Raw genomic sequence first — 13,114 nt, forward strand, 5'->3', positions numbered from 1 at the left:
GGCAGCCCAGGCCAGTGGCCTCCATCCTTTGCAGATAATTTTCCCAGCCAGGGAGCTGCTGTCCGTGCTGAGTCCCTGTGGGAGCTCCTTGGCTTCCACACCTAGGATGGGGCTTTTCTGAGGGAATTCCACAGCCCACGCTGCTGTGGCAGCACCAAGCCCCTCTCCCAGTCGGGATTTGCCAGGCTCAGCAGGGTGCAGGTGTCACTTTTCCATGTGCCACTGCTCCGCTGCCGGCATCCTCTCTGGAAGGTGAGTGGCTTCTCCTGAACCCAGTCTGGGGTCTCTGAAGAGACCAGGCGGAGAATGAGTAATTTCCATCCTATTCCCCTGGATCCAGCCTTCAGGGGCATCAGAAAACAGCCAGGACCCCAAAATGAGGGAAGCAGAGCCAGGATAGATGGGGAATGATAACAGGGCAGACAGTGTCTCCGGGATATGTCCAATTCCCTCTTTTTGTTTCCATCCCTTCAGGGCCTGTTCCCCACGGCTTCGCTGATCCTCCCCCACCTCCAAACAAAGCTATAAAACACATTTGTAAAAGGAAAAAAAAAAGTTTATTTTTTTTCCTCACAAGAAGCACATAAAATATCCAGGACACTTTTACAAACAAAAGTAAAAAAAAAAAAGTGCATGATGCATCCCTCCCGCGGGCGTACAGTACAAAAATCCTGCAGATTTCCATATAAAACTGGGGTAAGAAATACCATGGAATAAAGGAACGTTGTTACGGAGTACAGCAATGCACAGGAACAGCTACACGTCACTCATCCCCTCGTCAGGGGCTGACCGGGACAGTCCCCACCGCTCCGGCCGGGAGTCGGTGACACGGCCGAGCCAAACCCCCTCGGCACGGGAAGGGGCCCCCGGGAAGTCGGGCACTGCTGCCCCACGGAGCGACACCACCCGGACCGGGAATAAGGTGCCGGTTTGTGCATTTCAGGATTTCTGGCAGGACGGGACAGGGTTTGGATCTGCCGAGCAAAGCGTGGTCGGTGATGGGATGTGTCCCTGCACACCCCGCCCGCGTTCCGGCAGCGCTGCATAGATAAATGGGATCAATGGGATCAATGGGGACACCGGGAGCAGCCACCGGCACCTCGGCTGTCACGGAGCCCTTTGGTTCTGCCATGCCCAGAGCAGAGGGAAGCGGTAGCAGGTGAGCAGTGCCGAGCTCGGCGGGGACAGGAGGGCAGGACAGGAGGAGAAACGATCTCACTGCTACCGGAAACACCAAAAGCACCAAAAACTCCCCAGAGAACAGCAAACAGCAGAGTCCAACAGCTCAGCAGATACACAGTGTTTGTAAACTATGAGTAAGGCACTCCATCGTAAGGACACGTACGACACGTGGGGAGGACGAGCACATCAACCTTGTCATGCAACAAACCCGACGGGACGGGGCAGGTTTGGCTACAAACCCCCGGGGATGGCACAGCGGAGCTTCCGGAGCAGCTCCCACCAAGCCGTGTCTGTATCCCGACCACGCAGGGAGGGAGCCCCGAGCCCCGAGCCCCGACCGAAGCCTGGGGCTGATCCAGCCAGAGCCAGGTGGGAGCAGCAGCGGGGGAAGGCGGAGGGTGCCGAGCTGAGCCCCGGAACACCCCCAGAACTCGGCAGGCACTCGAGAAAGAGGAAGGAAATCAGATGTTCGCTTGTATCAGTTCACGGAATTTTCAGAATTAATTCAAATCTGTCCCCAGCACCTCTTCCCTCAGCCAGGCAGCGATGGGAAGGGTCGGCAGCACACAGAAAAATAACCAGTGGGTGGCCCTGGAGAGCCGAGGGTGATGGTGGAATTGTGCTGGGGTCACTGCGGGCGGCAGAGGTTCCCGGACAGGGGACGCGGAGGGTTCCCAGGCGCTGCTCCGACCCCGCGGCACCCAACAGCCCCGGCGCCTCCCGCCTGCCCCTTCCCAAATCCGAATCTGGGTGCGAAGGAGAATAAAGATGATCCAAACACAGGGAATGGATCCGGCCGTGGCTTATGGGGATCCATCCTGCCCCGAGCACGACCCAGCACTGCCTCAGCCCAACTAAGCAGAGGCTCCAGCACAACTTCCCTCTCAGAGCAGCTTTTGCTCCACACCAGATCTCCTGGGTGGAACAAGTGCAAATCAAATTCACACTCTTTCAGGAGGGACAATTATTCACTGATTGCCTGTCCCTACAATTCCTCACACAAATGAAACATGCAGGATCTTATGCTTAAGGGGAAAAAGGGAACTCCAGGCATTTAGGGCAGGAAAACGCACGGGCTCCCTTCCTTGAAACACTGAATTTTCAATCAGAACAGTTCAGAGCAGCTGCTGCAGCCTGGCTCTGTCCCACCTCAAAGAGGGGAGTTGCAAGAAAGCCTTTCCACGGAGATTTTAAAATGTGGGCATACTCACAGCCAGGGTGAGCAAATCCACCTGTGTGATCCCTCAAATCTGCTTCGAAACATCACCTGAAGGCACATGGCCTCAGATGGGATCGGGGGGCACCGAGGTTTGGAGCACATGCCCTGCTCACTTCCCAAGCTCTTCCCTCTGGACTCCGTGAGGGCTCACATGGAGCAGCTCTTGACCAGGCCGGTTGCCAAAAATACTCACAGAAAAGTGCATTCCCTATGGAATGGGTGCACTGCTGTGATCCAAGCAGCAGCCCTGGCAGGAGGGGTAACACTGGACTGAGAGCACGGACAGCCCCCAGCTGCCCCCCTTCCCTCCAACATCCCTCTCCTCGGAGAGTGTCTGTGCTTCTGTCCAACTGCTCCCCCGAGCAGGATTCATGGGGCTTTCACAGCCCTGTGAGGTCTGGGACAGGCCCAGCCCGGCTCCAGGGCCACCCAGGCTCCTGACACCCATCATAAATAACACCCAGGATTCCTCCAGCAGCTCCCGGGCTGCCAGCAAACCCAGGGCACAAGGACCATCCTACAAAACCGACAGCACAACCACAAAAGAGACTCGGTCACCTAAGGGGCTCCAGGAGAGCCACCCCTCCTCGGCCACCTCCTGTCACTCACAGCCCAATGACAGAGGGTCCCTGGCACAGCATCCACGACACTGACACAGCTTCACATCACGAGGGTCCACAGGCAACCACTGGCCAGGCTCTGTCAGCACTGGGACAACACCGACCACAACGACAGCAAAACACCCCAAGAACACAACACCTGTGACAGCCACACAGCCGGGGTGACATCGGGGCACAGCATCCCCACGGACACAGCTCAGCACTCCATCACCTCCCAGCCACAGCCCGGGGAAGCCTCTGTGCCCACACTGCTCCAGGCCTTTACAGCTAATGCTAAGGGAATTCCTTCAAACAACAGCAAGAATTCTGGGAAAAGCCTTTTGGATAAAAGCCCCGAACAACAAACCAGGACGAAAAGCCAGCGAGAACAGAGGTAGTGTGCGTGTCACCATTTTAAGGATTTTCCACAAGTGCCCTGTTTAAACAGAGACTTGTGTTTGTTCTGTAAAAAAAAAAAAAAGCCATGAATAATTATTTTGAGTCTTTGAAACAGAGTATTTCAGCATTTCAGATATAGATAGATAGAGATACAAATATCTATCCATAACCACACACAAATCCACATTATTACACTTGGCAAACAGTACTAGGAAGAGCATCCTGCAGGACAACAGGCAAGTCACACACCAAGTCCTCCTCTAAGCCATGCAACACATTTTATTTCCCTTGTGCCCTTCACCGTGACCCATCGTGGTTCTCTCCTCCTCTCTCGGAGCACAGGGAGGGGATGAGGAGGTGGCACCACATGAGCTGCTGCAAGTCAGATGATAAAACAGCACTGAGGCAATGAATAAATGCTGCAAACCCCCAAAATCCAGCCCCCTCCTCCCCCTGCAAGGCATCAACTTTTGCCCATCCAGAGCATGTTCTTCAAGTTCCCACCCAGAGGCTTCAGCCCCGGTTTGGAGGTGCCGTCCGCGCTCCTCAGGGGGGGCTCACAGAGCACGGAGCACTCGCTGGACACGGCCTCCTTGGAGTCCGTGATGGTGGACACGTCCACGTCACTCGACAAATCCTCGGAGGACAGGTTCAGACACCCCAGCTTGGCGAGGGAATTGGACCTTTTCAGGGGTGAGGACACGGTGAGGCCGGCCAGGCGCAGCCTGGTCTCGATCTCCTGCGTGCGTTGCTTCACCAGCCCGGGCTTGCCCCGCACGCTGTGGATGCTGTCGCTGCTGGAGCTCCGTGTCAGGTTGGAGCTGCGGGAAGAGGAGGGGGTGTAGCAGATGGTCTTCAGGAAGTCCTTGGTGAAGCTGCTCGTGTGCTCCAGACGGCACCCGGCCGGCGTGGAGATTTTCTGGGAGATCCCCTCCAGGACGCGCTTCACCCCCAGCTTCTCTACGTCATTCTCGGCGTCTCCGGGCACCAGCGGGGCCGGTGCCAGGAGAGGCACAAGGCCAGGGTGGGACATCAAGTCCTCGCTTTCCTCCACGATGCTGGAGTTGACCCTGCCCAGGGGGCTGTCCCGGAGCAGCGCTGAGGCATCCGAGGGCAGGCTCTTGAGGCGCTCCAGCTCTTTGGTGTGCTTCCTGACCAATCCCGCTTTCTGCAGCTGGAGCAGAGACTCCTGGTGCTGCATCAAGTAACTGTTGGCGCTCGGCTTCTCCAAGTCTTTGCTGAACAACAGGTACTTCAGGTCCTTGGTGGGTCTGGGGTCCTTCCTGGCCAGAGACTCTTCCCTCACCACCTCTGCCTGAAGGAGGCTCCTGTCACAGTGGGAGTTTCTCCGGAGCAGCAGAGATTTTTCAGGGGTTTTTGGCGCATCTTTCCCTCTCTCCAAAAGGCCGCAGTGCTGATCGAGTGACCCACACGTGCCAACCTCCAGAGTCCCGGCTCCTGGCGCCAGAGGAAGCGGAGCCTCATTATGTTTAGTTCTGAGTGGCTCCTCGGGGTGTGCCCTGCTGGGCAGGTGCTCCATCAGGTGGGAGTGCAGGTGGGGCAGGAAGGGGGGCTGGGTGCAGATGGTGCTGCTGCGCCGCGCGGCGCCGGCGCTGAGCCTCTCGCACTGCTCCCCGAAGGAGTCGGGGGACAGTCCCGCTGAGGAGTACATGCAGTCAGTGCAGGACTGGTAGGAAGGCTTCACCTTGCTGAGAATCCCGAACACGGCATCGTGCTGCAGGAGAGAAAACAGGCACAGATCAACGAGCATGGAACGGACACCAGCACAGCCCACAAGGTGTGGGACAACCAAAGAGATCTGGAGCAAAGCCCATTCCCACCTCAGGCCCGGCAGCAGGAACTACAGCCATGTGCTTTCCCAGCAGACATCGTCTCCAAGGAATACCTACCGTGCCAAGCGAGGGTCATGCAAGCGAGCTGCCCACAGCACTTTACAGGGCACTCACTGGGCACTCTCTGGCATCTACATCCACAGCTCGGGCAAGCAAAGCCCTGGTCAGAAGCACTTCGAAAGGGGAGAAGCTCATCATGGAATGAAAGGCTTTATCCAAGTCAAATGAAACTGGGCTATGAGGATGAGAAGAGCAGTTTCACTTGCAGCAGAGTCAGCCATGCCAATCACCTCCATCTCACCTCCATACGCACCTCAAAATCCTCTGGGCAACTCCTTTTGCTGTTGTTGTTATTCAAGTTCTCCCTATTGAGCCTGCTCTCCTCCTTGTGCGTGGACAAACGTCGCTTCCACTTCTCCATGGGATTTTCCTCCCTGACACCGTCCTCCCCCGGTGCCCCAAGGACCATCCTTCCCTTCCTGGGGCTAAAGTCCAGTTTCTTCTTCGCCTCCTTCTCGCAGAAGCCGCCCAGCTCTGCCAGCAGCTCCGCTCTCTCTGGGGCCTTTCCTGTCTCCAGCAGCCTCCCCTGGGACGGTGCAGATGGAGGCTGTCCCACCAGGGCATCGCGCTCCAGCTGCTGCTCCATGTGGAAGAAGCCCTCTCTGTCCCTGGGAATCTTGTTCTCCAGCAGCGTGTCCGAGAGGCGGCGGAAGCAGTAATCGAAGCCCACGGAGCCGTCGGAGCCGGCGCGGTTGTCCAGGTAGGCCGACTGGGAAGGCATGTCCAGGTCGGCCAGGCGGTTTTCCAGATCAATGTCCAAGCTCTCCAGTAAGAAGTCTCCCGATCCCGTGGTGCCGTCGCTGTTCTGGGGCAGGTTGCTCTCTGCCTGCTGCTTCCAAAGTTTATTGTGGCGCTGCTTGCTGAGGATGGGACAAGGACACGAGTGACTGCCCTGCAACTGCAGCATGTCCAGTGCCAGGAGCTTCCCTCCCTCCCCACAGCCCAGAACCCAAGGGCTGGGCCCACACCTGAGATCCCACTTGGAAAAATCACCTTCAGCATCAGGACTTTTCCCCCCCCACCCGCCCATTCCAGAGCAGTGCCCTGAGAGCAACCATGGTGGGATCAGACCTTGGGAGACCCCTCAGGGCACAGAAGCCTCCTCAGAGCAGAACACCCCAAACTGACCCCTCTGCATGTGCCATGGCACAGCTCCTGCTGAACCGGGGGACAGAATTCTCGCCTGTATCCTTAGAAGATAAATACTACAGCCCTTGCAGTGACAGAGCCCTGGGGTTGGCACAGAACCACGAATGCTTCGCCTCCAGCACGGCCTGAGCTCAGTTCTGCCTCATAAAACAAGAACAATGCTGTGCTGAGCAGCACTGGCTGCTGAGAAATCCAAATGTGCTCCCCAAGCACGGAGAAACCCTCACTGAATTACACCAGAGCAGCTCTCCCAGCTAATTTCCATGCAGGGAGCCTGGCACAGGGAAGGTTTGGGGAAAGTATAATTGGCCCAGGATTCTGCCTGTGCCCTTCTAAAGGGACCCTTCAGCCTACACCCCTCACACATCTGTGGGCACGACACCGACAGAGCCCCATGGAGATCCAGCAATCCTTCGTGATGTTATCCACAATCAGCTCCTTTCCTTCCCACTCATCCCGAGCCTTACCTGGCATCCAAAATGCCCTCGTACTCCAGCAGCTGCCGCATGAAGCCGGCGTTGGGCCGCGCGATGCTGCGCTTCTGCTTCACGTAGTTGTAGGCCTTTTCCAGGGACCAGCCGAATTCCTTCATGGCATAGGCGATGACGGTGGATGCGGAGCGGCTCACGCCCATCTTGCAGTGCACCAGGCACTTGGAGTGGTTCTTCCTGCAGGAGGACAAACAGGAGAGTAAATCCCGTGTCACCGGTTATGGATTTGTTACAGAGGAGGGATGGCACTTCCTGCTTCTGCCCACCCTGCGCCACGGCTCCGGAGGGGAGGAACACTTCAGATTATGTGGGCCAGGAGAAGAGTCCCTGTCCAGAAAAGCTGGAAGTTAGAGATGGGCAGCCTCATTTCAGAGAAAGCCTCCTGCCTCCATCCAAGTCTTTGGATGCTGGGATCACTGGGAAAAGGCTGAATGTAAAGGCCCAGCAGGGTTTGACAGGCTCTGCCTGCAGAGACAGCTGGGGCAGGTCCAACATGGACATGTGCTGGAGCAGCTCCAGAACTTCTCCAGAACAGGAAACATCCTCATTTCCTTTTGGAAGCAAACGAAAGTACCAATAAAAACGCTGGGCTAGGAACAGGTTAATGCCAGTCCAGGAAGGGACAGGGCACAAGGGAGCTCCGGGGATGCAGAACGATGATGCCAAGGCCCTGCAGTTCACATGGCTTCAGGAGGGCCCCGGAGGAGACACGGAGAGCTGGGATGTGCCCTCCCCCAGGGCCAGGTGTCCCAGCACTCACTTGGCCTTGTTGATGAAGTGATAAGCCTCGTTCCAGTGTGCCAGCAGGTCCGTGGTCTCCTCGTCGTACACGCGGATGTTGTGATACGCGAACAGGCCCGGGAAGAAGTTGTCGATTTCCCGGGTGACGTTCAGGATGTAGTCAATGCTGTGGGCACGAGGAGAGACACCCTGAGCTGCCATGGTCATCAAACAGGCACTGAGGGACACTGTGGACTCATGGAATCCGACCCAACATGAGCTGTAAGGTTTTACCTACAGCCCTAATCCCAATCCCCCAGGACAGCTGGTGACACGGGGCACACAGGAGGCCGTTCAGCCGCCTCGCACTGCCAGCACATCCCAAAGTGTCCAAACACCCTGGGCACAGGAGGGAGAAGTTTATTTAATGCCATTTATTGTCTCTGAGTCCGTGTAACCCAACCAGGAACTCTTTGCTGTGCTGCACAGCTCTGGGGATGCAGAAAGAAGTGAATCATCTGGGAGCAGAACCCAGGGATCACCATCTCCAGCTGCAGGTTTTAGCTGCAATCCCTTCCCCTTCTTTCTCACCAAAACCATGAGAGAGTCACATGTTATCTCTCAACTCCTGCCAAACATCACAGCAGGGATAACAATGTACCCGAGAATGAATGTCCAGATTGATTTATCACCTCCTATCACTCAGACAAATCAAGGACACAGGATATTTGTCTCAGAATTTGTCCAGCTTTGCCTTTGGACGCTGCATGTCCCAATGCAGGACATAATCATTAACACCCTGCTTGATTTCCTTGTCCCAAGATGTGCAGACATCTGCTCCCAAGGACTCCAAATGAAGTATTTTCAGCCGTGCTGAAACCGTGAAGAATTTCAGTTCCTCACACCAAGGTTGGTGCAGGTCTTGGGCAAGCAGCAAATATTCATAGGCAGAATTCTCCCTGATCCAAAAAGTGTGGCAGGGAACAGAGCCAAGCAGCACCGTGGTGATGGGAGAGACACCTGGAGCTGCCCGCCCAGGCAGGTGAGGAGGAGTTTGCTCATCCCCAGGCAGCTCTGCTCCATCTGGATGGAGACTTTTCCTTAGTGCTGTAACCTTTGCCCCTCTGCAGCCTGCAGGAATTCACACCTGGCACAGCACTGGGCACACTGTGGGGATGGAGATCCTGATGGACCTCACAAATGACAAGGTTTGTTATTTTCCCTCTGTGCTGGTGATAAAAGTGAGGTTGGACAGATTTCTCCACAGAGCTGCTGGTGGGAAGTTACCCCATGACTGAGAATGGGCCCCAAATCATCCCTAGAGCCTACAAATGTCCTCTCCAGAGTCCTGGGGGAATTGCAGGCACACAGCAGAAGGTTTGGAGCCTGGCAGGGGCAGTACTCACCCCGAGCCCTGCAGCTCCTCCAGGTTGGAAGCGTTCCACTCAGAGCCCTGCAACAGCCACAAACACACGTTTCCAAGGGGCCCCAAAGCAGCCCTTTTTCCTAAAATTCTGCCACCCCCCAGCCCCAGCCATCCTCCTGAGCTGACTGGAATGTTGGGAACGGCCTCTGAGACAGGAGTAGGGCATGGACAGATGTCCTGTCCTGAGCAGGCAGGGATCTGCTGAAGCAGGGACAAGGGCACAACTGAGACACAGAGTTAGTTCTAGGGCAGGGTGTGACTGAGCTCATCCCAAATCACTGCCCCTGGCCACTCTGGATTTTTAAATACAGGGAGAAATAGCTCAGGGGAAGAAAGTGAATACACCTGTGATCCCAGACATGCCACACACAAGAAGTGAGGCACATCCTGAAAGCTCTGGGGGTGGTTACACCTTGGATTTCCCCCAAACCTTCGCAAGAGAAAGCTTAAAACTGTTAAAAAGCAGCTTTTGCCCTCAAACACGAGCACTTCCTCTGACTCTCTCCAGAACAACAACAAAAAGCCCCAACGGGCACAAACTGTTCATCTCTGGGAAGTCTTTGTTGCAGAGGCAGAGCCTGGTTTTGCCTGGAGTACCATCTAGTGGCAAAGGATTGGACACAGCACAGCCCAGCTCTCCTGGAGCTCCTCACACTCACCAGGTACAGATGATCAAAAATCAGGGATGGTTTGTCCATCTGACCCAGGATCAGCAGCATTTCATTGTCTATAAATTCCTTGAATTCCTTCAAGTTGCAGTTCATGTGTTTCTCCAGCTCGTTTCGGATCTGCAGAGCAAAGACAACGGATGGCACTGGAATCTTGGTATCCAACAGAAACATTCGTGGGCACTTCCCTCCAAACACTTTTCTGTCCTTCATTAAAAACAGCAACAGGGACTCAACCTTCTGGAGACCAGGAATTTCCCTATGTGGCATCTCTCCAACTATCCCAGAACGGTTTGTGTGGGAAGGGACCTTAAAGCTCATCTCTTCCCTGTCCCTTCCACTGTCCCAGGTTGCTCCAAGCCCCGTCCAAGCTGGCCTTAAGACACTTCCAGGGAGGCAGCAGCCACAGCTTCTCTGGGAATTCCATCCCAGCCCCTCACCACTCTCCCAGGGAAGGATTTCTTTCCATTATCCCATCTATCCCTGCCCTCTGGTAGTTTAAAACCACAGTCCCTTGCCCTGGCATCCTGGTATCCTAAACCCCCAAACTCAGAAGCTGTAAATGAAGCTTCAGGTAACATTTAAGAGGGGGAAAAAAAGTACTTTGGGGTACTTGCTCCTTAAAAATAATTTGAGAGATAAAAACCAAGAGCTTGTCTGCAGCAGGAATGAGGAACATGTCCACAGACAGACAAGTTCTCAGCTTCCTCCTACCACTTGCATGTTAATAACCTCCCTTAAAAACCAAAAACCCACCCCAAAAAGAACTATTTCCACTCTGATCACGTCTGCACTGTGGGTGGATGGATTACACCAGCCTGGGGGATGGATCCAAACGAGCTCTAGCCTTGATTTGTGATTTTCCATCCATAAACTCACCAGCAACACGCTGTCTGCAAGGTCCTCTGACATTTGTCCAGGGAAAAAAAAAGGAAATAAAACCTTAAAATTTGACTTGAAACTCACACAGTTGTTACTGAGGTCCTGCAAGACAGTTCTGATGCTGGGATTATCCTGATTTCTCAGGAGGGAGGTGCAGCAAAGCCAGAGCAGAGCCTTTACAGAACGGTTGGAATGCACATTCCAAAGCCAGCGATACCCAGGCATATGGTGCCTCCTCACCACCCTCTGGAGAGGGAGTCTGGCAGGAAGAATAAGAGTGAGAATTTTTATATTTACCTCCTTGGAAGTCACATTTTCCAGGTCTTTGCTGGTCATGATGCTCCGGAGCTTGGCTTTAATGAGCCGCTCTGTTCGTTCCCTTTCCGTTGGCCTGGGAAGAACAAGAATAGGAGAGGATGATTCCAGGCTGGCAGCACATGCACAGCACTGAGGAGTAGGGGGAAAGGGAATTTTTATAAGAATAACTGGAAAAAAGCAGCTTGCTGGTGCTCATACACTTTATCACCAGCTGAAGTTTCAGGTCTGATTATTTCACGCAAATTCTCTTTTGTTGCTTTCGCAACCCCAAAAACGAACCAGGGCAGGAAGAACAGGGAGAAGGGGAGATTTCCTTCACGAGCCAAGCAAACTTTTCCAAATAAAATCCAGCACTGACTTGTCAACAAAGAGGGCTGGGGAGTCGGGGCGGGTGGACTCCAGGTCCTGCATCGCGTTCCACTCGTTGATGCAGCTCTGGTCCGAGCTGATGCAGCTCTCGTAGTAGGTGGCCCACACCAAGGCCACCCCCCCTGGGAAGTAGTTGTACCTCCTGGCAACTTCACAGGCTTTGTGGAGGATCTGTAAAGCAGACCTGCAGGGTGGGAGAAGAGATTTGGGCAGCTGTGAGCAGACAGAGCAGGAGCTGAGAGGATTTCATGGAGAAAAAGTGATTTTCAGCATTAGTTGTTGCAGTTTGCTCTTTGAAAGCAGCAGATTTATGGTGTCAGAGCTCAAAGAGGCACAAACTGCACCTTGGGGGCTTCTCACAGCACGGCCAAGGCAGGGGCTGAAATCTTCTCCTAATTAACAGGGAAGAAGGAGGCACAAGTCGCTCTGGGATCTAATCATTAACCAACTTGTACAGCCAAAGGAAGATAAAGAACAGGGACAATTTTCCATCCACCTCCAGCAAGGAGCCTGATGCATATTTACCAGCATTCCTGGCCTCTGACAGGCTCCAGGGACAAGGCCCAGATTGGGTCATTTGTTTTTGTAAATCCTAACATTACTTTTTCCCTCCTTCCCTCCTCAATTTTTCCTTTCTTTAAGGCTCTACTCCGAAGTTGTTGCACTGAACACATCAACCACGGCCAAGGCTGGCAACAGGAGGGGCCAAATTCAAAACTGACAGGAACAGGAGCTTTATTTGTGTCTGTACCAAATCATCCCTAGCACAACATCCTTCTCCACATCTGTATCTGTTCCCTATGAGATGCTGCAGGAACAGGGATCTCTCCAGGCTCCAACGGGAGCCAGCATTGCCCAGGCACAGGGAGATGCAGTTCCATGTGGAGCAGTCTCTTCAGGGAGGAATTTGCTGGCTCAGCCACTGCTGACTCAGCCACCTCTGCTTCAGGGGTTTGGAATCCCTGCACAGGGGAGGGGTGGCAGGAGCTGAAAGGTGAACGGGCACCTGGGGCTGCAGGAACCCCAGGAATGGGGCAGGACACAAGGAATGCCATAGGCTGGCAATGGGCCCTGCACCTCCTCTGTCAGCCAGCGAGAGAAACATGCAGAGAGGAAATTCTTGGTTTGCAGCTCCAGGAATTCAAGTTCATCTTTCATATTTATTCATCTCTCTGGTGCCACTTCCCCCGTGCTGAAGGACACAGAGCTGCTCTGAACTGAAGCAGCAGATCCTGGTTTGGGATCAGGATTCCCACAGCCCCTCTGCTGACACAGGGAAGCAGCTCTCTGCTGCAGCTCACTAAATACCCATCGTGGAGAAGGCTAAAATGCAGCTGATTATTTTTTTTGAATTTACTGACAGAAAGAAGAGTCTCTCCCTGAGCCCAGCCCCTCACGTACCACATGGCTTGCACCGATACAGGTTTGAAGATGTGCATCCTCCCTGCAGTGCTCACACTGAAGCCACTGGTGGAGAGAGGGAAAATCAAGTCAAAAACCACTTTTCTCTCCATCCCAGCCTGCTCTCTGCAAACAGCTACTGCACTGGGGCACTCACAGGCCAAAAGAACCAGGATGAGAATTTCTCTCACTGATTTTCCAACCTCTCAAATAAGAATGGCAAGAGGCTGCCAGGAATGGGAGCTCCAGCCCTCAGTGGGGTTTCAGAGCATTCCCTGGAACCATGGGAGCAGTGTGAGGGCAGCAAGACAAGAATTCACTGTCTAAGTAAGAGGACTCTGCAGCCATGAATCCAAAATGGGCACTTCATTTGCAAGG

The 13,114-nt window shown here is 54.3% G+C and overlaps 1 protein-coding gene across 1 annotated transcript in view; it reads right to left on the minus strand.

Annotated features, from left to right (window-relative positions):
* Positions 1–589: 589 nt before the first annotated feature.
* The window catches only part of SSH1 (slingshot protein phosphatase 1), a 34,126-nt gene continuing 21,601 nt past the window's right edge, over positions 590–13,114 (minus strand). The window contains exons 7-15 of the mRNA XM_082293222.1: positions 12,737–12,802; positions 11,325–11,519; positions 10,946–11,039; positions 9,758–9,886; positions 9,079–9,125; positions 7,713–7,859; positions 6,929–7,129; positions 5,566–6,172; positions 590–5,134 (exon numbers count right to left, since the gene is read on the minus strand). Of these exons, the coding sequence (XP_082149348.1) occupies positions 3,863–5,134; positions 5,566–6,172; positions 6,929–7,129; positions 7,713–7,859; positions 9,079–9,125; positions 9,758–9,886; positions 10,946–11,039; positions 11,325–11,519; positions 12,737–12,802 (2,758 nt within the window). The 3' untranslated portion in view covers positions 590–3,862. The remainder of the gene's footprint in view (positions 5,135–5,565; positions 6,173–6,928; positions 7,130–7,712; positions 7,860–9,078; positions 9,126–9,757; positions 9,887–10,945; positions 11,040–11,324; positions 11,520–12,736; positions 12,803–13,114) is intronic.

Source organism: Coloeus monedula (genome assembly GCF_965178545.1).
Source record: "Coloeus monedula genome assembly, chromosome: 18".
NCBI lineage: Eukaryota > Metazoa > Chordata > Aves > Passeriformes > Corvidae > Coloeus > Coloeus monedula.